This window comes from Oryctolagus cuniculus, chromosome 1 (assembly GCF_051225735.1).
Source record: "Oryctolagus cuniculus isolate XC-2025 breed Fujian yellow rabbit chromosome 1, ASM5122573v1, whole genome shotgun sequence".
NCBI classification, from domain to species: domain Eukaryota; kingdom Metazoa; phylum Chordata; class Mammalia; order Lagomorpha; family Leporidae; genus Oryctolagus; species Oryctolagus cuniculus.
The window spans coordinates 232,479,951-232,504,107 of NC_142867.1; the positions used below are offsets into that span (position 1 = coordinate 232,479,951).

The 24,157-nt window shown below is 68.8% G+C and overlaps 3 protein-coding genes across 10 annotated transcripts in view; 2 read left to right on the plus strand and 1 right to left on the minus strand.

Moving 5' to 3' along the window:
- The first annotated feature begins 1,782 nt into the window (after positions 1–1,782).
- Positions 1,783–11,315, plus strand: DOLPP1 (dolichyldiphosphatase 1). Of its 6 annotated transcripts, none has more exons than XM_051838535.3 (8): positions 1,783–1,937; positions 7,281–7,381; positions 7,568–7,652; positions 7,731–7,830; positions 7,965–8,063; positions 8,443–8,571; positions 8,937–9,026; positions 10,133–11,315. In XM_051838535.3, exons 1-8 carry the CDS (start codon positions 1,862–1,864, stop codon positions 10,167–10,169), a joined length of 717 nt encoding a protein of 238 aa, XP_051694495.1. In that variant the 5' UTR covers positions 1,783–1,861; the 3' UTR covers positions 10,170–11,315. The 6 variants fall into 6 exon arrangements, with proteins under 6 accessions (XP_051694495.1, XP_051694497.1, XP_089177308.1 ...); XM_089321182.1 differs by having other exon boundaries at positions 1,855–1,937; positions 7,281–7,461; XM_051838534.3 differs by lacking the exon at positions 1,783–1,937 and adding an exon at positions 3,422–3,727.
- A 1,253-nt stretch (positions 11,316–12,568) lies between these two features.
- CRAT (carnitine O-acetyltransferase) lies at positions 12,569–23,496 on the minus strand. Of its 3 annotated transcripts, none has more exons than XM_051838512.3 (14): positions 23,204–23,496; positions 20,951–21,214; positions 18,567–18,685; positions 17,705–17,758; positions 17,247–17,412; positions 16,842–17,016; positions 16,211–16,389; positions 15,596–15,696; positions 15,107–15,226; positions 14,820–14,942; positions 14,588–14,723; positions 14,345–14,407; positions 13,735–13,872; positions 12,569–13,291 (listed from the first exon to the last, which is right to left on the minus strand). In XM_051838512.3, the coding sequence occupies exons 1-14, from the start codon at positions 23,228–23,230 to the stop codon at positions 13,076–13,078; spliced, it is 1,881 nt and encodes a 626-aa protein (XP_051694472.1). In that variant the 5' UTR covers positions 23,231–23,496; the 3' UTR covers positions 12,569–13,075. The 3 variants fall into 3 exon arrangements, with proteins under 3 accessions (XP_051694472.1, XP_089177285.1, XP_089177293.1); XM_089321159.1 differs by lacking the exon at positions 23,204–23,496 and adding an exon at positions 22,169–22,264; XM_089321167.1 differs by lacking the exons at positions 18,567–18,685; positions 20,951–21,214; positions 23,204–23,496 and adding an exon at positions 18,031–18,229.
- Positions 23,497–23,689: 193 nt separating this feature from the next.
- PTPA (protein phosphatase 2 phosphatase activator) overlaps positions 23,690–24,157 on the plus strand; it is a 30,033-nt gene continuing 29,565 nt past the window's right edge. Inside the window, exon 1 of the mRNA XM_070071405.2 lies at positions 23,690–23,766. The gene's annotated coding sequence lies outside the window, so the exon portion shown is untranslated. The remainder of the gene's footprint in view (positions 23,767–24,157) is intronic.

The following is a 24,157-nucleotide window of genomic DNA, read 5'->3' on the forward strand; positions in this document are numbered from 1 at the left end:
GGAGGCTGCACTTGGCCCATGGTCCTTGGCACTCAGGCCCACCTTGGCCCAGTGTCCATGGCAAATGTTTACATTCTTCACCTTATTGTCTCCGCTGTGGACCGGGCACATTAGGAGGTATCGACTGCACCCCAGAGTCCCCAGTTCCGACCAGGCACCTGTCAGAAAACCAGCCCCAGCCCCTGAGGGACCCTCGCCCAGCCCTGGGAGGACCTGCCATCCTGCGGAGTGACAGAGACCTTAGCGCCCCCCCATCACCCTCTCTGCCCCCAGGCCATTCCTAAAGCCGGGTGGGGGGGGGGCCGGGCCTGCGAGGTCTTCCACCTGGGGAACCTGTGCCCACCAGGAGGGGCTGGGTTCCCGGGACGCCCCTCCCCCCAGGTGCCCCTCCAGGGAGCGTCCTGTGCCCAGCGCTGGGGAGTGACAGCAGGAGGGCGCCCACTGGTCTCACCGTCAGCCGCGGGGCCGGCCAGGGCTCAGGGGCACGTGTCCATCGGTCCACCCGACCGTGCACACAGCAGCCCCCGCGCCTGCAGCCATGGAGCGGGACGTACCCAGACCCCAGCGGGTGGTGGGAGAGGTTACCGGGGTGGGGGGCTGTCCAGGGGGCTTCTCCCCGGGCTCTTGGTCTGGGGGCTACAAGAGCGGTTGGTGAAACTTCAAGCGCCTCACATTCCATTTCTGGAACCTTCTATCTGAGCGCCGTCCCAGAGGCGCAGGACCCGGGCAGCCCTTTCCAGCCGCCCGGCACTTGGACAGCCGCCTCCTCGCGGACCTATTCTGGGAAGCTGCCGGCCTGCTCGCACCTCCTGCTTCTCCCCCGCTAACAGTGGCAGTGCCTGGGGCGGCTGAGGGCAGGTGGCAGGGCGGGGAGGCCAGCTGACCCGGCCATTGCGGAGTTCGGAGGCCCCCGGGGCAGCCCACGGACCCAGGCCCGCCCCCCGGCAGGCCGCACTGCTCAGAGGGACCCCCTTCATCTCAGGGGCGTGCCAGGCCCGCGTCCATCATGTTGCCTGGGGCCTCTCCAGGCGAGGCTGCAGCCACCCCACCCCCGGCCCATCCGGGCTCCAAGCCAGGAGTACCGGGTCCGCGGGCCCCAGGGATCGGTTTTTCTGTAGGCGGAATCCAGCAAGAAGCCCCCCCCCCCCCCCGCCCCATCCCCTCCCCAGACGCCCCCTGGAGCAGCACAAACGCGACAGGATCACTACGCCCTCGCGAAGCGAGTGCAAGCAGCCAGGCGCCCCGAGCCTCAGCCACGCCTCCGCCCCGCGGGAGAGCCCCCCACGCCGCAGTCCGCTTCGAGTCTCCGTGGGAGCCCCCCCGTGGGTCTCCGGACTCGGATCGGCTCAGCAGCCACGGGGCCGGCGCCGCCTCTCCTCTCTGAGCACGCGCTCCAGCCGGCGCGCAGGTCTCGCCGGCCAGCGGCGGGCTCCGGGCACCCGAAGAGCCGTCACCCCCGGGCGCAGGTCTCCGCCGAACCAAAGCTCCCACCAAAACGCAACACGCCCCCCGAGCTAGTGCCTGATTGGCCCGCCCTGCCCACACTGTGAGCCAGCCTCACCTTCTGATTGGCTGTTCTGCTGTCTGCTCTGGACTAGAACCCGCCCCTCTCCTGATTGGCCAGGCGCCTACCTGCGCTTGCTCCGGATTGGGCCTCGGCTGGGCCGGCTCGCTGGCTCCTAGGGGCTCTGCTCTCTGATTGGCCGCTCGGCCCAGCCCATGGCCTGCACGCTGAATGGCTGCGCCACTACCTGTATCGACCTCCGATTGGCTGCGCGGCGCCTCCCCGGCGTGATAGGTCGGGACCACCGCCCCCCTGGCTCCCCATTGGTTGCTCGGCGAAACCCGGTCTCCGGGTAAGATGGCAGCGGACGGACAGTGCTCGCTCCCCGCTTCATGGCGGCCAGTGACCCTCACCCACGTCGAATATCCTGCAGGTAAAAGGCGGCCCCGGCCCCGAGGACGCCTTCCCGGGGCCGGACCCTCGGCCGCGGGCGCTCCGGCCCGCGCGAGCCCGCGCAGGGGGCGCCGGGGGGACCGGGGTGGGAACTGTCAAATAGTGAGCCATGGAGGGGCTCGGCCGGCGCGCGCGCCGCGCAGGCGCAGTGGGGCGGCGATGAGCTGGGCGAAATTGCGAGCGGCCCGCGGGCGCCCAGTGCGGCTGCGCGGCCGGGGCGCTCCCCCGGGTCGCGGGGCGGGGGGCGCGCGTGAGGCGGTGAGGGGTCCGCGGCCGGGGCCTCGGCGCGCCCTCCCCGGGGTGCTTGGGGGGGTGCCTGTTTCGCGCTGCCTCGCCTGCCCGAGAGGGAGCTCGGGGTTGCGGGGAGTGGGCGCGCCGAGGCCGGGCTCGCGGGTCCTCGTGCGTCCACGCCCCGGGCAGGGCAGGGCGCTGCAGCGGGGGGCCCAGGGGAGCGGGCCGGCGGGCGGCCTCAGGGCTCTCGGCCGCCGGAATGAGCCCCCGGGGCAGACACTGCTCCCGGAGCGCCCCCCCCCCCCGGCCCGGTCCAGCGGGCGACGTCGTGCAGGGTCGCAGGGCCCGGGCCTTCGGCGTGGACGTGTGCAGGATCCATTACGCGCGGGCCCTCAGGCGGGGCCGAGTGGCGCAGGCAGGGCCGCCTTCCGGGGACGGTGCGGGAACCTGCACGCAGCTCAGCCGCCCCCGCCCTCCCGGGACCCTGCCCTGCAGGACGAGGCCGGGGGACCCCACGGAGGAGGGCCTGCCTGCCCACGCGCCTGTCGGGGCCCCAGGGCTGCGCGCCAGCGCACTTTGACCCCGGGCGCTCTGGGTGACACCCGCCCGCCCGCCCGCCACCATGCACTCATTCATTCGTCCCATCAGGGAGCCGTTGTCCGCAGGCCCCGTCCGGACGCTGGGCCCTGGGCTGGCGCTGGGTTCAGGCCTGCCCTGGACGAGGGCAGGGGCTTGGCCTCAGCATCTGCAGGGCCTCCCCTGTGCGGCCTTCCGGTAGCTCCTGGGAGCACGCAGGGCCCCCTGAGGGAGACGGGGGTGGCTGAGCCTGCGGACCTGTGCCGCGCAGGTGGGCACCCCTCACGGCCCGGCCGCTTGCGCCCGTCATCCGTTCGTCCCAGGCAGTTGCTGAGCCGGGCTCTGGGGAGAGAGCCCGGTCCTGCTCCCACGGAGCCCGCGGTGTCCAGGGAGAGGCGGTCCCTGGCCTGACCCCGTCTCAGACCCCCGTCAGACTGGGCTCAGCGATGCTGGGGTCGCGCCCGGCTGCGCTGGGCACTCCATTTCCGTTTGCTGAGTTAACCTGCACAGCATCCCAGGTGTCTGGCACCCCAGAAGTGGGGCAGAGCGCCGTGCGTTCGGGGAACCAGAGTTTGGTCCTTGGAATTAGAACAAGGTGGGGGGCGGGGGCGCAAAGGGACCTGGGACCGGTACCGGGCAGGGCCTGATGAGCTAGGCTGGGCGGGACCATCCGGGAGCGGTGGGAGCCACGGAGGGACTTGGACTGGAAAGTGCCAGGCCAGGTCAGATCCACGGCGGCAGGGTGGCCCCAAGGTGGTGCCGGCCCCCCCCCCCCCCGTGTGGAATAGACGATGGAGCGGCCGCACCAGCCACTCCCTGTCCTCGGAGCCTGGTGCTGTGGCGTCAGAGAGCCAGGATCCCAGGGCTGGCGGGGCTGGCGGGGAACAGCTACACCAGGTGCTGCTGGCTCCCTCGGGCCAGCGCCAAACCAGCCCCACCCTGAGGAGGAGAGGAGAAGGCCAGGTGTGTGTCCACCCTTCTGGCCCTTGTGGGCACGTTCCCTGCTGCCCGGGGGCGCTGCACTGCTGGGGGGGCTCATTTCCCACCCTGGGTTCCTCCAACCTGGGTGAGCTCTGACGTGGCTGTGTCCCGGGTTCCAGGGACAGACCTGGGTGTCTTGCAGGGTCGGGGCATGGGCTGTACACGGCTGCAGGGGCTCGGCGCCCATGACCCTGTGCACGAGGGAGAGCGCTGAGACTCGGAAGGCAAAGTCCCTGCCCAGGTCCCTGCGGGCAGCGCAGGCTGGCACGGGAGCTGCCCATGCTCGCCGCCTCCACGTCTCCCTGGGAGTGGCCTTTGGACTCGGCCTGAGCCCTGCCCTCAGCTTCGGCACCCCCATGCCAGAGGGGGCTGGCGGTGCTCACGCTGCCGCCATCCCCGGCCGCCACTCTGGAAAGCTGGGGGCAGGAGGTGGCCGGTGGTTTGCCCATGGAGAAGCAGCGAGAGGCTGCTGTCACAGCTGGCCGCCACCTGGGGCCGGGCCCGCCTGTGGGGAGCCCTGAGCGTGGCATGCTCACCAGAGGCCTGGGCTTGGCTGGCAGCCCCAGCACGTGCCCCCTGGCGCGGGGCCCTGCCTGCAGACAGCCGGCGTCACCGCTGCTTTGGCCGGCGACGGGCACAGGCCAGATGCCGCCTCAGCGTGGCCGTGTGAGTTTGCAGGAGTCACGCAACCCCTGCACACCTTGGCCTCTTCCTCCCGGAGTGGGGGCAGTACGGGCGCGTGCTCTAAGCGCATGGTGAGTGTGAGCGCTTGCGCTCGGGCATGACACGGCTGGGACCCGCTTTCTGGCTCCACCCCTGCTTGGCAGGGGCAAGAGTGGACACACTCTTAAAGATTTGTATTATTTATTTGGAAGGCAGAGTGACAGGGACAGACAGACAGATAAAGAGATCTTCTATCCTCCGGCTCATGCCCCAGACGGCCGCAGCGGCCAGGCAGAAGCCAGGAGCTGGGACTCCATGTAGGTCTCCCGCACGGGTGGCAGGGACCCAGGTACTTGGGCCCCGCTGCTTCCCCAGGCCCATCAGCAGGGAGCTGGACTGGAAACAGCAGCCAGGACTGGACCCAGTGCCCGCTCGGGGGTGCCGGCGCTACGGGAGGCGGCTGCCCCCGCCTCTGCTGACGCCCGTGCTCTGTCCACGCCTCGGTCTTCTCTCTCTGCCTGCGCCTCGGTCCTCTCTCTCTGCCCACACCTCGGTCCTCTCTCTCTGCCCGCGCCTCGGTCCTCTCTCTCTGTCCACGCCTCGGTCCTCTCTCTCTGCCCGCGCCTCGGTCCTCTCTCTCTGCCCGCGTCTCGGTCCTCTCTCTCTGTCCCCGCCTCGGTCCTCTCTCTCTGCCCGCGCCTCGGTCCTCTCTCTAGTCCCCGTCTCGGTCCTCTCTCTCTGTCCCCGCCTCGGTCCTCTCTCTCTGTCCCCGCCTCGGTCCTCTCTCTCTGCCCGCGCCTCGGTCCTCTCTCTCTGTCCCCGCCTCGGTCCTCTCTCTCTGCCCGCGCCTCGGTCCTCTCTCTCTGTCCCCGCCTCGGTCCTCTCTCTCTGTCCCCGCCTCGGTCCTCTCTCTCTGTCCCCGCCTCGGTCCTCTCTCTCTGTCCCCGCCTCGGTCCTCTCTCTCTGTCCCCGCCTCGGTCCTCTCTCTCTGCCCGCGCCTCGGTCCTCTCTCTCTGCCCGCGCCTCTGTCCTCTCTCTCTGTCCCCGCCTCGGTCCTCTCTCTCTGTCCCCGCCTCGGTCCTCTCTCTCTGCCCGCGCCTCGGTCCTCTCTCTCTGTCCCCGCCTCGGTCCTCTCTCTCTGTCCCCACCTCGGTCCTCTCTCTCTGTCCCCGCCTCGGTCCTCTCTCTCTGCCCGCGCCTCTGTCCTCTCTCTCTGTCCCCGCCTCGGTCCTCTCTCTCTGCCCGCGCCTCGGTCCTCTCTCTCTGCCCGCGCCTCGGTCCTCTCTCTCTGCCCGCGCCTCTGTCCTCTCTCTCTGTCCCCGCCTCGGTCCTCTCTCTCTGCCCGCGCCTCTGTCCTCTCTCTCTGTCCCCGCCTCGGTCCTCTCTCTCTGCCCGCGCCTCTGTCCTCTCTCTCTGTCCCCGCCTCGGTCCTCTCTCTCTGCCCGCGCCTCTGTCCTCTCTCTCTGTCCCCGCCTCGGTCCTCTCTCTCTGCCCGCGCCTCGGTCCTCTCTCTCTGTCCACGCCTCGGTCCTCTCTCTCTGTCCCCGCCTTGGTCCTCTCTCTCTGCCCGCGCCTCTGTCCTCTCTCTCTGTCCCCGCCTCGGTCCTCTCTCTCTGTCCCCGCCTCGGTCCTCTCTCTCTGCCCGCGCCTCTGTCCTCTCTCTCTGTCCCCGCCTCGGTCCTCTCTCTCTGCCCGCGCCTCGGTCCTCTCTCTCTGTCCCCGCCTCGGTCCTCTCTCTCTGTCCCCGCCTCTGTCCTCTCTCTCTGTCCCCGCCTCGGTCCTCTCTCTCTGCCCACGCCTCGGTCCTCTCTCTCTGTCCCCGCCTCGGTCCTCTCTCTCTGCCCGCGCCTCAGTCCTCTCTCTGTCCGCGCCTCTGTCCTCTCTCTCTGCCCACGTCCCAGTCCTCTCTCTCTGTCCGCACCTCAGTCCTCTCTCTGTCCCCACCTCGGTCCTCTCTCTCTGTCCCCGCCTCGGTCCTCTCTCTGTCCGTGCCTCCATCCTCTCTCTCTGCCCGCCCCTCGGTCCTCTCTCTCTGCCTGCGCCTCGGTCCTCTCTCTCTGCCCGCGCCTCCATCCTCTCTCTCTGCCCGCGCCTCGGTCCTCTCTCTCTGCCCGCGCCTCGGTCCTCTCTCTCTGTCCCCGCCTCGGTCCTCTCTCTCTGCCCGTGCCTCGGTCCTCTCTCTCTGTCCCCGCCTCGGTCCTCTCTCTCTGTCCCCGCCTCGGTCCTCTCTCTCTGCCCGCGCCTCGGTCCTCTCTCTCTCTGTCCCCGTCTCGGTCCTCTCTCTCTGCCCGCGCCTCGGTCCTCTCTCTCTGCCCGCGCCTCTGTCCTCTCTCTCTGTCCCCGCCTCGGTCCTCTCTCTGCCCGCGCCTCTGTCCTCTCTCTCTGTCCCCGCCTCGGTCCTCTCTCTCTGCCCGCGCCTCTGTCCTCTCTCTCTGTCCCCGCCTCGGTCCTCTCTCTCTGTCCCCGCCTCGGTCCTCTCTCTCTGCCCGCGCCTCGGTCCTCTCTCTCTGTCCCCGCCTCGGTCCTCTCTCTCTGTCCCCGCCTCGGTCCTCTCTCTCTGTCCCCACCTCGGTCCTCTCTCTCTGCCCACGCCTCGGTCCTCTCTCTCTGTCCCCGCCTCGGTCCTCTCTCTCTGTCCGCGCCTCAGTCCTCTCTCTGTCCCCACCTCGGTCCTCTCTCTCTGTCCCCGCCTCGGTCCTCTCTCTGTCCGTGCCTCCATCCTCTCTCTCTGCCCGCCCCTCGGTCCTCTCTCTCTGCCTGCGCCTCGGTCCTCTCTCTCTGCCCGCGCCTCCATCCTCTCTCTCTGCCCGCGCCTCGGTCCTCTCTCTCTGTCCGCGCCTCAGTCCTCGCCTCGGTCCTCTCTCCCCCTCAGGTGATCTCTCTGGACACCTCCTCGCCTACCTGAGCCTCAGCCCCATCTTTGTCATCATTGGCTTCGTGACGCTCATCATTTTCAAGCGGGAGTTACACACCGTGAGTCTGTGCCCGCCCGCCCCGTCCGCTGGGCGGCCCCTTGGTCCTCGTGCCCCGGCTCTCTCTCCCCCTGTCTTCAGGTGTGTGAGCCTCCTGGCCCCTTCACCAGTCAGCCTGGGGGGTCCACTCGGAGGCCGCGGCCCCCAGGCCTGGGCGGCCCAGCTGAGCGCCCGTCTCCCCCCGCAGATCTCGTTCCTTGGGGGCCTGGCGCTGAACGAGGGGGTCAACTGGCTGATCAAACACGTCATCCAGGAGCCCCGGCCCTGTGGAGGTAGGGCCAGGCCGGGGGCCCAGCGGGCCAGGCCGGGGGTCCGCCTCCTCCCGTGATGCCCTGCTCTCTCTCCCCCAGGCCCCCACGCAGCAGTGGGCACCAAGTACGGGATGCCGTCCAGCCATTCCCAGTTCATGTGGTTCTTCTCCGTCTATTCCTTCCTCTTCCTGTATCTGAGGTGAGTCTGCCCAGCCAGGGCTGCCAGGAACTCCCTGCCTGCCCTCCCGGTGCCCCCGGGGGCGGGGAGCCGTGGCAGAGGTGCCTGGGCTGCAGGCTGTGGGCTGAGGCCGTCGGCTGGGCCTGTCTTCCCAGGATGCACCAAACAAACAACGCCAGGTTCCTGGACCTGCTGTGGAGGCACCTGCTGTCGCTAGGGCTCCTCACCGCAGCCTTCCTCGTCTCCTACAGCAGGTACGGGGGGGGGGGGGGCTTCCCTGCAGCCTCGTGGGCCCTGGTGGACCCACTGCGGACCTGAGTCCCAGGCCTCTGGTTTGGAAAGGGGCAGGACCCCGGAGTCCAGGGAGGGCTGCCTCGCCGCGTCAGCTGCCCTTCCGGCCCCCTGCAGGCAAGGCAGATCCCAGAGCCTGGGGCAGATCCCAGCCGAGTGCTTCCTTCACTCCTGGAGCCGAGGGGGCAGCTGGGGGGTGCCTGCCCTCCACACGCAGTCAGGCCGCGTCCCGGGAGTCTGTACCGTTCATGGCTCTCTACCGGGCGTGTGCAGGGCCCTGGGCAGCGGGCGCTTGGCGCTGCGATTGTGCGAGCGCAAGTCTCTCTGTTGGCCTTGGCCCAGGGTCTACCTGCTGTACCACACCTGGAGCCAGGTGCTGTACGGGGGCGTCGCCGGAAGCCTCATGGCCGTCGCCTGGTTCGTCTTTACCCAGGAGGTCCTCACCCCGTTGTTCCCCAGGATAGCAGCCTGGTAACTGCCTCCCGCCCCTTCCACCTTCCTGGGCACATGGCTCCTGCCGCTCGTGCGGGTGGGACGTTGATGGGAGGACCCAGGCCTCCTGACCCGGCCCAGACTCACGGGGAGGGCCCAGTGCCCGGGAATAGGGCCTGGGGCTGCCAGACCTCCTTGTCCCCCAGGGCTTACTGTGTGGGCAAAGGGGTCCCCCAGTCCTGGCCTCGGCGCTCAGGGTTCCAGCGCGCAGCCCGTGTGTGCACTGACACCGCTGGGCGCCTCCAATGCTCTGGGGGTTTGGGTCAGGCAAACACCCTTAGGTGAGGGGAGGGGCGGGCCGGTGCCCTGACCGGCCCTGGCTGGCTGCGTGTCTGTCCCTCCAGGCCCATCTCCGAGTTCTTCCTCATCCGAGACACGAGCCTCATTCCCAACGTGCTCTGGTTTGAGTACACAGTGACGCGGGCAGAAGCGAGGTGAGTTCCGGGGCACGGCTGTCTCCAGCCCCTGGCTCGGCAGGCACGGCCTCCTGGCACTCCTGGGGCCCCACTGCACAGAGGAGACCACTGAGGCCCAGGGACAAGGGGCGTCACTCGCCCGACGTCTGTAGGAGGTGGGTGGGGGTGGGACCTTCAGCCTCCACCTCTGCCCGGCACCCGGGCACCGTGGGGTGGTGTGGTTTAGGTGCATTCTTCCGTCTGGGTGCACCGAGGCGCACCGGGAGCTGCCCCCGGCCCACTGTGCACCACGCTGCCTCGGCGCCTCCTGCTCACTCACCCCAGATCCTGGGTGGGGGCTGCAGAGTGGCGCAGACTCTCTCTGGGGTCCTCGGGAGCCAAGGACAGGGCAGGCTCCAGAGGCAGCCTGGGAAATTTGCTGAGGGATGGTGGGAGGAACCCCGGACCGGGCGTCCCAGCTGCCAGAAGTGTGTTCAGTGCATCGAGCTTCGGGGCGCGGCCTGAGACCACGGGGGCGGAGGATCCGTGGGTCTGGGCAGGGCAGCCCCAGCAGTGGCAGGAGCGCTCTCCACCGCGCGGAGTGGCCGGTCCTGCCCGGCCTGAGACCTGCTTTTGTTTACCCGAATCTCCACACACGGCTGCTTTGTGCCAGGCTGTGGGCCTGGGGTGAGGCAGCCGCGGCCCCCACCCAGCAGCACGGGCACAGAACAACTGCCCACCCCGAGACCGCGTGGGGGAGGGCAGTCAGGCAGGCCGGAGCTGGGGCTGGATCGCACGGGGCCTGCACCCCACTGTTAGGTTTGTGGATTTTAACAGGGACCCTAGACAAGCCCCAGTCAGCCCCTCGAGGACAGGGGAGAGTGTTCCTGCTCCCTCGGGTTCCTGGGCCCGCCGTGGGTGTGTGCGATCCTGTGCTGCCGTGTCCTGGCCCCCACCCCCACCCAGCCCCCTGGAGCCACACGCTGGGCTGGGGGGCCTGCTGACCCTCCCCGGGCCCTGGCCCCCTTGGGCCGATGACCGCGACTACTGGGGTGGACATTTGCCCGCTTCCTTGCAGCCGTGAGTGGGGAGGGGAGCCCTGAACTCCCGGCAGCGCCCCACCTGAGCCCCACTTCATTCCGCAGGAACAGACAGCGCAAGCTGGGGACGAAACTGCAGTGAGCAGGGGGCGTGGCTGGGCCCAGCTCCAGATCTGGCCTGCACCACGCCTCGCAGGACGGACGAGATGACGGACAGCAGGAGGACGGACAGAGGGACGAAGCTGAGACCTCTACAGACCCCAGTCACCAAGTGGAGCCTTTTTTTTTCTTATTTTAATTTTGATGAACAAGGTGGACCAAAGGGCTGAGCCGGCCCCTCTGCCAGGACCCTGGAGGACCTGCTGCTTGGGGACCACATGGCCGGAGACCCTCCCTGCACTGCTGCTGGCCCCCGGCCAGGCGGAACGTGCCCTCGGCGTGGGCACCAGGGCGCCGGGGAGAGGACGAGGGCTTGCGCCTCCGGTCTCGGGCAGGGTTCCGGGGGCGTGACGAGTACCTACTATTTATTTTTTGGTTTTCTCCAAGGCGGATGGGATTTCAGAGGTGGGGCCTGAAGGGCCCGCTCTGGGTACGGTGGGGCCCGGGGTGCAGCCCACCTTGTCCTGGACCAGAGGGTGGCCCACAGGGGTGGGGGGCCAGGAGTGGAGCCCCTGAGCCCCCGCCTCCCCGCCACTGTGCCATTCCAGTGTTTCCCTGTCTGGGGGCGGCTGCGATAGGGGTGGACCCGGCGTGGACCCTGCATCACAAGGGCTTTCTCTGGTCCCGTGCCCATGACGACAACCCCTCTCTCTGACAAGCGCCCGCGCCGGCAGGCGGGCACGCCTCAGCCGTTCCCAGCTCGCTGTCCTGCCGCCCGGTGGTGGGCCCTCCTCCCCACGCGGACAGAAGGCCGCGGGAGCCGGGTGAGGGGAGCCAGGCAGTGGGCGCCCGCCGGGCTGTCCTGCTCGCCCCTCCCCCACGGCCCGGGGCAGGGCGCGGCTCCCGCTGCGGGACAGGGTGCCCCGTGTCCCCCCGCCGCGTCGAGGGCCCCGTCTGCTGATGAAGCACAACGTTCCGGTGCTTTCTTCCCTCTTTGTTGGAGACAGTGTCCAAAAGCCATTCCGGACGCCAGGGCCAGGGGCTCCCGGAGGCAGGTCGGGCCCCCCCCCCCCCTTCTTGTTTTTATTTTGTACTTTTTGCCTGAGACAAGCCAAGTGTGAGGTGGTTTGACTTCAGAAAAATCAATGAAATTGTTTACTATCATTTTAAAATAAAATCTGAAACTCGGGTGGCCTGAGCCCACGTCCACGGAGCTCCTGGGACGAGGCCAGAGGCGGCCATGGGGACGCGTGGCCTTTAGGGGCAAAGACATGGTCAAGGCCATAAACCCAGAAGTGGCTCCCAGATGCCTGGTCCCCTGCGGCCATGTTGGGGGGCTTACAGAGGCTCTGTGCCGCCTCTGCCCTCACGGCGTGTTGGGGACTCCGCCGCGCGGAGCTGCGTGGCACGGGCTGGCTCCGGTCCCGCCAGGCTCCCCGAGGGCCCAGCCTGGACTGCGGACAGCTGGGTCGCTCTCGTCCGCTTTCTCACCCGGCGCTTCTGGAGCGAGTGGGCGAGCGAGTGGCTCACTCCGGCGGCCATCATTGCAAGCTGTAGGGGGGAGACGCAGTCCCCCGCGAGGGCTGGCCGGCTCGCCTTCTCGATCCGGCAAGCAGAGGGGCCCGGGGTGACAGTCAGGGGCCCTGGCCGGCTCCCCTGGGGCTGGGGTCATGTGACGTCATGGAAGGCGACCAGAGGTAGTGGTCCCAGGTGCGCTACGGGAACTTGCCCAGCTGGTCACGGGGCCCCATGGCCCGACTCCACCTGTTCCTGGGGCCTCGTGCCCTGGCAGGCCCTCTGGGGACCGCTGGGTCCCGCCTACATGGCTGAGGGGCTGTTGGGTGGTCAGGCCTGTGGGGCCCCAGTTCCTTCAACACCTCTGAAGCCATGGCCCAGCCCTCCCTCCCTCCGCACGCCTGAGCGTGGAGCGCTTTCTGTCCACGCCCCCTCTGCACCCCTGGCCTGGTGGGGACAGGCGTGGTGTCTGGGAGTCCCTGCCCTGGAATCAGTGTCTTCTCGGGGCCCCTCCCTCACCTGCAAAGTGGAGCCAGTCACAAGCCCCGGCCCCAGGCTCGGGTGTCTGCCCGGCAGGTTCTCTGAGGGCAGAGTGCCCGCTTCTCCCCGGGGCTGCCTTGGCCCGCCCTGGCAGCCATTTGCCTAGGCAGTGGCTGGGGGTGTGTGTGGGTGAGCGTGTCCCCTTGGCCCCCACTCATGCTGGGCTCGGGGCCACATTACCCAGCCCCCCGTCCTGGGCCTGCTGGGCCCCTCGGCCCACGGGTCTTGGGAAGGCTCCAGCCAGGGGCAGGCAGGAAATGGCTGGTGAAGGGAACCTGGGGCCTGGCGCCCTGGGGGCGGAGCTGACCGCTCTTACTCCAGCCTGAGGACCCCTTGGGGCCCCTCTGGGAGCGCCGGGGCGAGGCGCTGGGCCCTCGCGGACACACGTTCCCAGCACACCTTCCTTTATTCATCACCTCGCAGGTCCACGTGGCACACGTGGTTCACGTGACCCCCTGAACGTGGGTCGGGGCCCCGCGGAGTGGCAGCAAGCGTGCTGGGGCTCTGAGCCCCGGTACCCACGGGAGCAGGCAGCGCCGCGGTTCCCCGGCACCGGGAAACCTCTCCCGACCCGACAGCCCCGACTCAGGTCCCTGGGAGCCGCGTCAGGCCACAGGCTGCGGCCTGGCTGTGGAGGTGGCCGGGGCTCCGCCAGGCCGGTTCGGGTCCCAGAGCAGGCCCAGGTGCATGGGCCGCTGGGGGGCGGGGCCTCAGGTCCTGCTCAGCGTCTGAACTCGGCCCCCGGAGTCAGGCCACGGCCGCTCCTGGGCTGTCCTGCGCAAGGCACTTGGCTGGGCCTGCAGACCCCATGAGTGTCCGGAGTTTGTCCCTGGCTCACCCAGAGCTGGGGGCCGGGGGTCAGGCACGGAGGGGCGGTGCCCCGGTGGGCGTGGCTCAGAGCTTGGCACGCGGGTGGTGCTGCAGCAGCGTGCGCATGTCCAGGAGAGCCCTCTCCAGGTAGTGCGCCATGCGGGCCGCGTTCGTCTCCGCACAGCTGTTGTAGGCTGACACGGAGAAGTTGATGTGGGCCTCCATGGGGTTGTAGCACACGCCGTAGCCGTCCGGGACCACGGGCCCGAAGAACATGACGCAGTCTGTCTTGGCGGGCACCTGAGGAGGGCGGGACGGAAGCTCACGCCCCGGCCCCGGCCCCGGCCCCCCTCCCGCTGGCCATGGCACCACCCTCCCAGCCGGCTCTGCCCAGCGCCCTCTCCCACACCCCCAGGTCACCTCCCCAGGGCCATCACTGCCTTGCTGCCTGTGTCTCTCCCGTGAGCCCTGGAGGGGCAGGGACCGTGGCCTGTCCTTGCTGTGCCTGGCCAGCACCTGGCACAGCTTGGCACAGATCAGGCATTTGCTGGTTTTCTACCGGGCCAGTGAGGAACAAAGGTGATTCTCCCGGGGCGGGGTACGGCTCGGCGGGGGAGGGTGTAGGAAGGGGGAGGGGTGATGCTCCCCAGCCTGCCTGGGCCGTCGCTGCCCCCAGCTCCTCCCAGGCAGCTGAGCCGCTGGGGCAGGGGCCCCTCCCCCCGGTGTCTCGGCGCAGTGCCCACCTGGCTGGTGGAGAGGTTGAAGTGCATGGCGATGGCGTAGGAGGTGTCCATGAAGATGTCAGGCATGCTCACCAGGTCCTCGATGGCCTGCAGCTTCAGGCCCAGCAGGTGCCGGTCGAAGGCCTCCCCTCGGATGGCCTGGGGGGAGGGGACGCATCACAGCAGGGGCTGTGCCGCTTCGGATCCCTGGGGACCCTGAGCCCCACTCCCCACCCCCTACCCTGTGCAGGCAGGAGGGACTGGCCTCCCAGGGGACAGTGCAGCGGCGGCTCAGCCCCTGGCCGGCGGCGGGCTCAGGCTTGGGGCTGCAGTGTCTGAGTGTTGGGGGCGGCCACTGAGTTTCGTGCTTGGCAGCAGGGAGCTGCAAATGGACGCGGCCTGCACGTGACGTGCACAGAGCCTGGCGCAGATGGGCACCGAGAGATGGCTGGCGGGGAGGGGTCCCCCGAGGGCCCGGCTGTCCCCCAGCTGGTGCAGACCCTCAGCATCCGTGACGGGGCAGGGGGCCCAGGCTACCCCGGGACCCAGGACCAGGGCAGGCAACGGGCCCGGCCTTGGTTTCTCCAACTTTAAAATGGGTAAAAACAGAAACTTCAGTGGGGCCACTCACGCGGTCAGTGTAGGCTCGGTGCGCCTGCACGGCCTTTCGCAGCAGCTCCACCTTCTGGTGCTCCTGGGGACGGGAGGGGGACGGGAGGGGGACGGGGAGCTGGCGCTGGCCCCGCGGTCGCTCCCCTGCCGGCACCGCACTGCACTGCAAGCTCCCCCAGGAGATGCCTTTTCTCTGTGGCTGAAAGGAAGCCCCCCCTCCTGCTGGGCCCCCCCAGGGCCCACCCTTGTCCCGGCCTCTCACCGTCACGCTGGAGTCGTCCATGGCCTTGACGAAGGCCAGCGAGTCCACGGAGGCCGAGCGGATGGTGTCCGTGCGGCCCAGGTGGAACATGCGCAGGGAGGCACTCTCGTAGGTGGCGCACGCCTGCCCGTACATCCTGGGTCGGGAAGACGCGGCTGAGCACAGCCCTGCCGGTGGCTGGCCCCGCCCCAGGCCTCATCCTCTGGCACGGGGGCTGGGGGGGGGGTGTCACCTGTAGTAGGCCAGCTGCAGGGCCATCTGGACGAAGGCGTCGGGGCTCAGCTTCTGCGACTTGGGGAAGTCCTTCCCGAAGTGGTGGAACACCATGACGGTGATGTCCAGGTCCTGGATCATGCTGGGGGGGCGGGGGCGGGGAGTGGGCGAGGAGCAGGCACGGGGCAGCCCCCGCCAGCCCGAGGAAGGTCAGAGCCAGCTCCAAGGACAGGGCCGAGCACGGGCCTCCAGGCTCAGGGGCTGCCCCCGGGGGTGGGCACAGGGCCGGGCGGGGGGCGCTCTTACATGCCGAGGTTCTGCTTGGCCTTCTCGATGTCACTCTTGACCTCGGGGGTGATGTTGAACCGCAGCTTCTTGGGCATGGGCAGGGGCACCATGGGCGAGCGCACGAGCTCGGGTTTCTTCCTGCGGGGATGGCAGCCCTGGGCTCACGCGGTGCCATGGGCTGGATCCATCCCGGGAGGGTGGCTCCCTGACGGCTGTGGGGGGCACCCAGGGAGACCCACGGTTTCGTTCTGGACGCAGCCTTCACTCCTGCGCTCAGGTGCCCAAACAGAGGGCGGGGGGCTCGTCTGGGACACACAGCCCGACGGGGCTGGTCTGGAATTCAAACCCGGGTCTGATGGACACCAGGACCCTCGCCTGCGGCCGGCTTCCTCAGAACAGAGATCCCCAGGCCCAAAGACAGCGACACGGCCGCGTGAACCGGGCCTGTGGCCTGCGTGCCGCCTGTCCCAGGAGCGAGGCGCGGGGAGGGGGAGCAGCCCTACTCACGTGAACTCGATGACGTAGTCCACCAGGGTGACGATGGGGGGCCCCTCCGCGGCCGCGTGCTCGTACACCAGCCCACAGGAGCCATCCTCTGCCACAATGAACTGCAGCGGGGCGGGGACCCCGTCAGCCCAGCCCCCCACCCAGCCACTCCCTGGCCCCATGGGAAGGGTCTCCCCGAGGTCATCTCAAGGGGTTTGCTAGTTCTGGCTGTGGTTAATAGTGCCGACAGCCCCCACCCCCGCCCCAGGCTGTTCTGAGCACGCACCCCCTCAGCAGACCCCACTGGGCCCTCAAAGCCCTGGAGCAGGGGGAGCCACCCCCGCCCTCACAGGCACACTGCACCGCGCTCCTGGCCTCAGCTCCCAGGTGGTCTCTGACAGGCAGAAGGGGTGTGCTGGGGGTGCCGGCGGCTCCCGGGCCAGGGGGCAGGCCCGGTAATGATGGGCTGGCTGCCCGGTGATTACGGCCGCGTCCAGCCTGTTGGCTGCCCGCCTGCTTTACAAGCTGGGAGGCCGGGGACGCCGGGCGCAGGGGAGGGGCAGGAAGTCGGGGTGGCGGCGGGGGTGGGGTGGGGATGGGGGGATGTTGTGCCGGGGGGGGGGGGGGGGGGCTCACCTGCAGCGTCTTGTCGAACCACCGGTTGCCGCTGTTGAGCTTGCTCCCGCCCCCGTGCAGCATCTGGCCGGCCACATGGTTGCGGTACACGTCCTCCGAGACCCTGGGCACGGCGGCGTCCAGGCACACGGTGAAGATGCTCTTCTGGATGGAGCGCACCGACTCCCGGTTCACCTTGTCTGCAAGGCGGCGCGGGGTGGGGCGGAGACAGGGCTGAGCCTGGGGGCTGGGGGAGCGGGGCCCTGCCCGGGGCTGCTCTGGGCTGCGTGCGCCCCTCCGGACCTGGGGAGCACCCTGCCTGGGGGCATCCGACGGGTGGGCTGGGAAGGGGAAGCCCAGGGTCGCACAGGGAGCCAGGGTGCCTCAGGGACCTGACACAGGTGCTCGGACTGGGGGCCATGCCCCTGATCAGCAGAGACTCGGCAGTCTGGGGGTGCCGGGGGCGGAGGGTGCGTGCAGGCTCCTAAGACAGAGGACTTGGCTCCAGCCTCCAAGTTGCTGCTCAGACAGAAGCCACCCCCACCGGACCAGACTGAGCCTCACGTATAAAGGGGGCGGAGGACCCCGTGGGAGCCGGTGCGGCCCGGCCGCGGGCGGGGCGAGGCGGCTCCTCCCTGCGCATGCGCGGCACCTTTGATGAGGGTGCTGTACGCCTGGGCCCAGGAGTTGCGGTGGTTGGAGGTGAGGATGCCCACGGGCTCCTTGTTGGTTTGCAGGGACGAGTTCCAGATCTTCTCCAGCTGCGTGAAGATCTGATCCGAGGTGAGGGGCGTCCCGTCGCTGTGGTACACGTCCAACTCAAAAAACTGTCAGGCCACGGAGGGAGAGGGGGGCTGGGCGCGGACGTCCGGCCTGGAGCAGCCCCGCCCCGCCCCTCCCGGCCTCCTCCAGGCCTCCGGGGGTCACAGCGGCCTGGCGGGTGGAGTGCGCAGGGGCTCCCCCTGACCTCCCAGCTGTGCGCAGCGGAGAGGAGGGCCCACAGCCGGCCCCGCCTACCCCCACCCCCCCACCCCCCGCCACAGACTAGGGCCCCCACCTGGTAGTTGTGCACCACAGTGATGTGCATGGGCGGCTTTTTGGTCTTTAGGAAGTTGACGACCGTGTCCTGCTTGGGGCCCGGCACGCGGCAGGAGGACAGGATCTGGTAGTACTGGTTCATGCACAGTGGCTTGCCTCCGAGGTACTCCACGGGCAGGGTCTCGCTACGGCGCACAGGGACGGTCTGAGGGCGGCCCCCAGTGGCCCCGCACCCTCTCCACCTGAGCACTGCTGGGCTGGACTCAGAGAGTCACCCGCAAACTCCCTCCCTGCCCCGCGCAGGGCTCCAGGTCGCCCCTGCAACCCCTGGGAGTCCTGAGCTTGGACAGGGACAGTGTCACCAGGAGGAGGTCAGAGGCCAAAGCCTGGGGGCTGACAGGAAGTGAAAGTGACCGTGACCGAGTATGGCCCGGGGCTGGGTCAGCAGAAGGTGTGGGAGGAGGCAGGGCTGCTCACTTGTCAATCATGGTCTTGAAGTCCAGCACGCCTTCGATGAGCTTGGCAGCGAACCTGGAGAGACAGATTAGGGGTTAGAGACTGTGGGGAGGCCCAAGGGCCAGGGGCACCTGCTGGGCAGGGCAGGGCTAGGGAGAGGCCAGTGGCCAAGGGAGGGCCTGGCAGTGCTCAGGTTGGTGCTGGCTGCTCCCAGCTGCCGAATACCAAGGTCCCGAACCCCAGCCTGGAGTCCGGAGCGGGTGCCACTCTGCACCGTCCGTTGTGCGAGGGCCCAGGACCGTGGGCAGTGGCTCCAGGAGTCTGCTCCACGAGGTCCCTTCCCTTACCGGGCCTCTGCGTCCCCAGCCTGGCCTTCCTCTCTGGGCTGCTCGGGCTGACCCACACCAACCACCCCGATACCGGGGTTGCCTCTGTCCCCAGCGTGGGGGCCACCGGCTGGAGCCCTGGCCCTCCCCAGGGGCCCTTGGCCCCTTTAAGACGAGCCGGTGCCAGCCGTGAGTGGCTGGTCCTTCGGCCAGAGGTCCCTACCGCTGGTATTTTTATCTCCGCTAGGACTGGAACAGGAGCCAGGGCAGGTGACACTGCCGAATGTGGAAAAGGGGACTGTGTATAAAGGTCACCCTTACGGGCAGCTGAGAGAGCAGAAAGGAAGGAGGAAGTGTCCCCTTCCGGGGGCCAGGAAGGCGGGGGTCTGCGGAAAGGAGGGGCCTCCGGGCCAGCTTCGGGGGTGGACAGCGGCGTGGCCCCAGGGTCCCAGCCTTTCCCATGTCTCATCCTCATGTCGGGGGGGGGGGTGGTGAGACACGAATAGGGCTGGGTCCCTCCAGTCCCCCGGGTAGGACCCCCGGCCTCAGCCGCTCACCGGAGCTGGCCCTGCAGATCCACAAAGTCCTGCTTCGGCAGCATGACGCCCGGGCTGGAGTAGACCACCACGGGCTGGCGGTACTGGAGGTAGGCGGTCTTGAGCCACCACTCGGACAGCTGCGGGAGGACCAGGACCTGTCAGGGGGCTGGGCACGGCCCGGGGCCTCTTCCTCCCCCCCCGGGCTGCCCCGGCCCCCGCCCCTCAGCTCACCACGGCCTTCCCACCCTCCTCCCCAGGGCTCCGGCGATCAGAACACACCGCCAAGATGAAGATTCCAGAAAAAAAGCTGGGCAGGAACCATGGGGCCGGGGGAAGGGCAGAAAGGTGCCCCTTTCCTTATCCAAGGGTTCTGCGACGTTTTATCAGTTAAAGGCAGAGGAACCAGGGAAGAGAGCCGCAAAGGAAGTCCAGCGAGCGTGTGCTTGGCCGCCCCCAGCAAGAGGCAGAGGGCGGCTGGCGTCAGAGCAGGCCGGCGAACACTCTGAGCAACCCGGCGAACACTCTGAGCAACCCAAGGCTGGCCATCCGGAGAGCGGGCCCCCCGCGAGGACCACTCATGGCGCTGTGGCCAGGTGTGCACGGACACCTCGTCTCCCCTTGCCCTTTGGGGGCCAGCCATGGACTTGGTGTTCACAAGCCCCCACCTGGGGCAGTGCGCGCTCCCAGGAGACCGTGACCCCGGGCCCTGTGCTGGCCCCCTCCCTGGTGCACGAGCCCTGCTTGGAGTCCCCGCCGTGCTCCCTCACCCAAGGCAAACGGCAGCAAGATGTACCTCCTCACTAGGCGACAGGCTCCCCGTGAGGCGCCGCTGGCTGGTGGCACCAGGCCACTAGCCCTGGGCCCTTGGCAAGGGGTAAGAGGGAGGCAACCTGTGCCAGGTTGCACGGCAGGTGACTTCTGTGTGCTGACTCATGGCCTGGGCACTGGACCCCTGGGCCAGGGCCTCCTGCAGAGCTGCTGTGGGGTGCTGAGCTTCCGGCCTACCTCTCAGGGGCTCAGTGTCCCCATCGGGATGTCGGGGGGAGCAGACAGGTGCTCCCTCCCCTTAGGCACATAGCCAGGGGCCTGCGCTCCACCAGCGGATCTCAGAGGGTCCAGCTGGAGCTCGGGAGACAGGCAGGTGCGGGCAGGCCCCCGGTGAGCTGCTTGGAGCCCTGTGTGAGTAGGGGGGGGCGTCCTCACTCCTTCAGCCAGAAGCCCCTGTGGGAAGGAGTCCCACACTAAACAGAGATGGCAAACCCCCGCCCTCGGGCTGCGGGGGCCTCTCGGGGCTGGCTGGCCTCCTGTTTCTGGAGTGTCTGGCCCTGACCTGCTGAACCTCAGTAAATGCCAGCACCTCCCATGTCCCACGGCAGCCCCCGCAGTCCTGAGCCCTGGGGTCAGAGCTGCACCTGCGCACCCCGTGGCACCTCCCAACCTCACAGCTCTTCCGAGAGCCACAGCCCAGCTCTGTGTCTCTCCTGCAAGCTAGCTCCTCCCTCCCAGCCCCCCTGGGCCCCCTCCCACCGCTGCTGCTGATACTGCCCCCAGAACAGTCCTAGACCTAGCACCAGCCCTGCTTCCTGCCCGGCCTGCCCACCGCCTCTGGCTCCCCCAGCAGCCGAGGCCGCTGTCTCATCTTGGTGTCAGGTGCACGGGGTGCCGCAGCGGAGGGGGTGTCACCGGGTCTGGCCCTGCCAAGGCAACCGCAGGTGAGACTCAAAGAAAGTCAGTGACTTTGTAGCAGGCTCATTTTTAAGTTGATACTCTTGCACGGTGCCAGTGAATGATGCTATAAATACTCAAATGGCCCTTGGCAAAAGAAAGGTTCCCACCCCCGGCCTACAGAAAAGCTCACCGGGCCTCGGGGTGGGCACGTTTTGCAAAGTGAACGGGTCAGCCAGCAGCAGGGCACCCAGGCCCTGACACCTCGCCCCCACCCCCCAGCCGTCCCGCCAGCTCAACGCATGATCTATCACTCGGCCGTTCCGGCACTGGCCTGCCACTCCAGCCTCTGTCCCACAGCAGGCCAGGCCACTGCCACCGCTGCCCTTGGGTCTCAGGGCCAGCACCCCCCCGTCGCCGGCCTCCTGCACACGCGACGTCAACTTTCTGCCTCTTTCCCCATCCGCCCTTCGAACTCCACTGCCCAACGTGATCTCTCCCCACCGCCTTCTGTCCTGTTTGTCACCCTTCTCTCCCCTTCCTGGACGCCCGCGCCGAGGGGCCAGCAGCTCCGCGTCCTTCCTGCCTGCCCCGCACACTGCTGTCTGCCAGGGAGGCTAAGTGCTTACGAAACTGGAGCAGCAAGTGGGAGAGCGTGCCAGGGCAGCTCGTACGGGAGAGCGCCGGCGACAGCCCGTCCCAGCCACCTGCGCCCCCCCCCCCGCCCCCTCACTCACCCAGTTCTCCGTCTTCCTGGCCCTGCGCTCCAGCCCCTTCTGCAGGCGCTCGCCAACGCCCCCGGAGGTCTGGAACTCCTCTACCAGCTGCTTGGTGTGCGCCCACTCCTCCTCGCTCACGATGGGCTGCAGCGCCTGGAGGTAGTGGCCCAGGGACTGCTGCAGTGGGGGCACGGGCAGCCGCGGCAGCGCATCCTGGTGCGCCTTGAAGCGCCCCGACACCTTCATCAGGGACGAGGGCTTGAGGAGGCCCAGGGGCTTCACCTGCAAGCAACACAACACCTTGCTCATTCTCCCAGCAGCCCCGGAGCCGCGGTTGGGGCGCTTATGTACCCATCCCAGGGCGGGGAGTGGGGGTGTAGAGACAGCCTCTTGGGTGGTGCCCACCCTGGAGCTATAGGGGGCCCCGCCCTTCAGGGGCCTGGAGATGCAGGTAGGATGGGGTGGGGCCATCGATCTGGGCAGGGCTCAGGGGAGCCACGTCAGGCTGAGTGCACCTGCCGGCGTGGCTGAGGTGAGGGCCCTCCCACCTGTCTGGGTGCCCGGCCCCACCTTTCACCCTGGGAAGATGAGCCAGCCAGTAGAGAGGTGATTGCTCTCACCTCCTTCGCTCCTAACCTTTCCAGGTTGAGAAATAGAGGGAAGAGAAAATCAGAGAGCCAGTGACCACACCTCTGGGTGAGGTCAAGGCCTTGGGCTTTCTCCTTGGCCGTGGGTGGGGGACGGTGGAGGCGGCTGCAGCAGGAGAGCTGAGTGGCCTGGCATGGAGGGTGAGGGGGACAGAGGCAGAAAGTGGGAGACTGGAGGTAGAGTTCTGGGCTGCCGGCGCGGCGGGCAGGCAGGCGGCAGAAGCTCCGTCCCGCACCTCCTCTCTCTGGGCCCTGCCTGCCTGCCTCGGCCGCGTCTCTAAGTCTAACTGTGCTACTGAGCAGGTGAGCTTCTAGAACCTAGGCCACCTGCCCCCGCTGGAAACAGAAGACATGAGCCAAGATGCAGGGGGCAGGCAGGTGGCAGCGGCTGTGCCAGCATTGGGCGGTTGGGAGTGGCAGGGGGGCTTCCCCGCCGTAAAGGCCCTCCACCCTCCCCAGCTCCCAGGAGTGGAGGAATGGGGCTGGGGAGGGGCCAGCGGCGGGCCCCGGAGTAGGAGGAAACCTGGTAAAACGCCTCTGGGTGGGCTCAGCGCCAGGGAGGCAGGCCAAGAGGTATTAACAAATCCACCTGTCCAAATCTGCGAAGATCTGTTTGATGTGGGAACACTTGGCTGGAAGGCAGACAGTGCCTGGCTGCTGAAATTATAAACGGTAACCCTGGAATCGGGGCTGGTGCGAGGGAGCAGACACCAGGGAAAGGCCGTTAGTGGACAGCGGCCACCAGAGCCCTGCCCGCCTCCCCACCGCCAATGCTTCCCTGCAGGATGCGCAGGGGCCCTTGTGGGCCACCCCCTACCAAAGCCGGGAGCCACACGTGGAGGACTTCTGGTTTGAACAAGAAACCAGGGTGCGGAGCCTGGGGGCCTGGGCTACGTTTGAATGAGCAGACCCAGGGGGCTCTGGCCGGCTCTCTCCGTGCCTCAGTTTCCCCAGTAGCAAAGGGAGGACCTGGAAGCTGTCTGTGGGGGTGGGACACAGCTTCGCCAGCAGTGGCAAAGGTGCCAGGACCCCCCGTGAGCTGGGGGTGCCCCTGCAGCTCTCTGGCTGGGTCTGAGACAGTGGGGTACCTGCAGAGCTGTGCCTGCATCAGAGAGAGGAAAGGAACCCCAACAGGGCAGCCGCCCGGGGCAGGGGGACTGCCACCTGCTGCCTCCTGCGCTCCCGCCGACTTTCTGAGCTGCCCAGTTGGCTGCCTCCATGCGAGCTGCCCTGGCAGCCCCGGTGGCCGTCTGGTAAACCCGAGGAGAGCGTTTAAGTGTCGGCCACCACGGGCATGGGACTCAGAAAAACAGGGAGAGGCAGTGCCGGTTCAAGCCGCGCGTCTCCACCTCCCGCTCGGTCTAGGGGTGCGTGCGGAGGCCCGCGTCCTCGCTGTCTTTTCCGGGTCGCTGGAACTGCGCGCCGCGGGACGCGAGTTCGATCCGGCCCTGACCTTGCGCCTCCACCCCCTCCTCTGCCACACCGGGGTTGGGGGGGATCCCCCTGCAGGCCCCGCCCCAGCCAGAGCCCCCGGCCGCGCCGCTCCCAGGCCCGCGCCCCGACCGGCGCAGTGGCGCAGCCGGCCCGGCCGGGGCCCTCCCGCCCGGACTCCGTCCGCACTCACCATGGTCCTGGCGGCAAAGGCTAACATCTTTGCTGTCTGCCCGCGGACGCGCAGGCCGCTCCGCCCACCAAACCGGGCAAAGTCCGCTTGGCTGCTGCGGCCGGTGGGTCCCCGCTAGAGCTTCAGGGCCAAGGTCGCCGAGTCACCGCCACCAGCCGGTAGAGGCGGCCCCGCGCCCACCCACCGGGCCGGTCGGGCGGCGGGCGGACGGCCCGGGGAGGACACCGGGGCGGGGCCTTGGTCACGGAGCCCCGGGCGGCTAGCCGCGAGCCCGGGGCGGGGCCACGGCAGGCGGGGGCGGGGCCAACAGCGGGCCCGGGGCGGGGCCACCTTGGGGCGGGGCCAATAGCGAGCCCAGGGCGGGGCCAACAGCGGGCTCGGGGCAGGGCCACTGCGGGGAGGGGCCAATAGCGAGCCCGGGGCGGGGCCACGGCAGGAGGGGCGGGGCCAACAGCGGACTAGGGTGGGGCCACTGCGGGGCGGGGCCACGGCGGGCGGGGAGGCGAGCGGCGCGCAGCTAGCGGTTGTGCGACACCGTGGAGCGCTGGGGCTGAGGCAGAGGGGTAAGGCGAGGTCAGGGTTCAGCTCTTCCCCCCGCCTCCAAATGCCACTGAAGCTGTGCGCCCTCATAGGCGGCAGGAAGACACAGGGTGACGGGAATGTCCTCTGACATTCTTTAGATTAAGATGACAGCCGGGACCGGCTCCCAGAAACATGGCTGCTGCCCCCCCCTTAACCCCTCCACAAAAACTTGACACCCGCGAAAGTACGGCTGCCGGGCGGGCCACTAGCGGTCGAGCAGCGGCGCGGCAGTTGGGGCGCAGTGCGCATGCTCCCGGGCGCCCCGCACTGACATGGCGGCCCCTCAGTGCGCATGCTCCGCAGGCGCCCCGCACTGACATGGCGGCCGCCCGTCGTCGCCGCGGCCGTCGCGAGCCGGCCGTTGCTGGGCAT

Coding starts and splice junctions, on each gene's coding strand:
- CRAT (XM_051838512.3), bottom strand. CDS start 23,230: ATGTTAGCCTTTGCCGCCAGGACCATG. Junction 21,215..23,203: donor CCTTTGCCGCCAGGACCATG/GTGAGTGCGGAC, acceptor TGTTGCTTGCAG/GTGAAGCCCCTGGGCCTCCT. Junction 16,390..16,841: donor GTACAGCACCCTCATCAAAG/GTGCCGCGCATG, acceptor GCCGCCTTGCAG/ACAAGGTGAACCGGGAGTCG.
- DOLPP1 (XM_051838534.3), top strand. CDS start 3,556: ATGGAGCGGCCGCACCAGCCACTCCCTGTCCTCGGAGCCTGGTGCTGT. Junction 7,653..7,730: donor GGAGCCCCGGCCCTGTGGAG/GTAGGGCCAGGC, acceptor TCTCTCCCCCAG/GCCCCCACGCAGCAGTGGGC. Junction 7,831..7,964: donor TTCCTCTTCCTGTATCTGAG/GTGAGTCTGCCC, acceptor CTGTCTTCCCAG/GATGCACCAAACAAACAACG.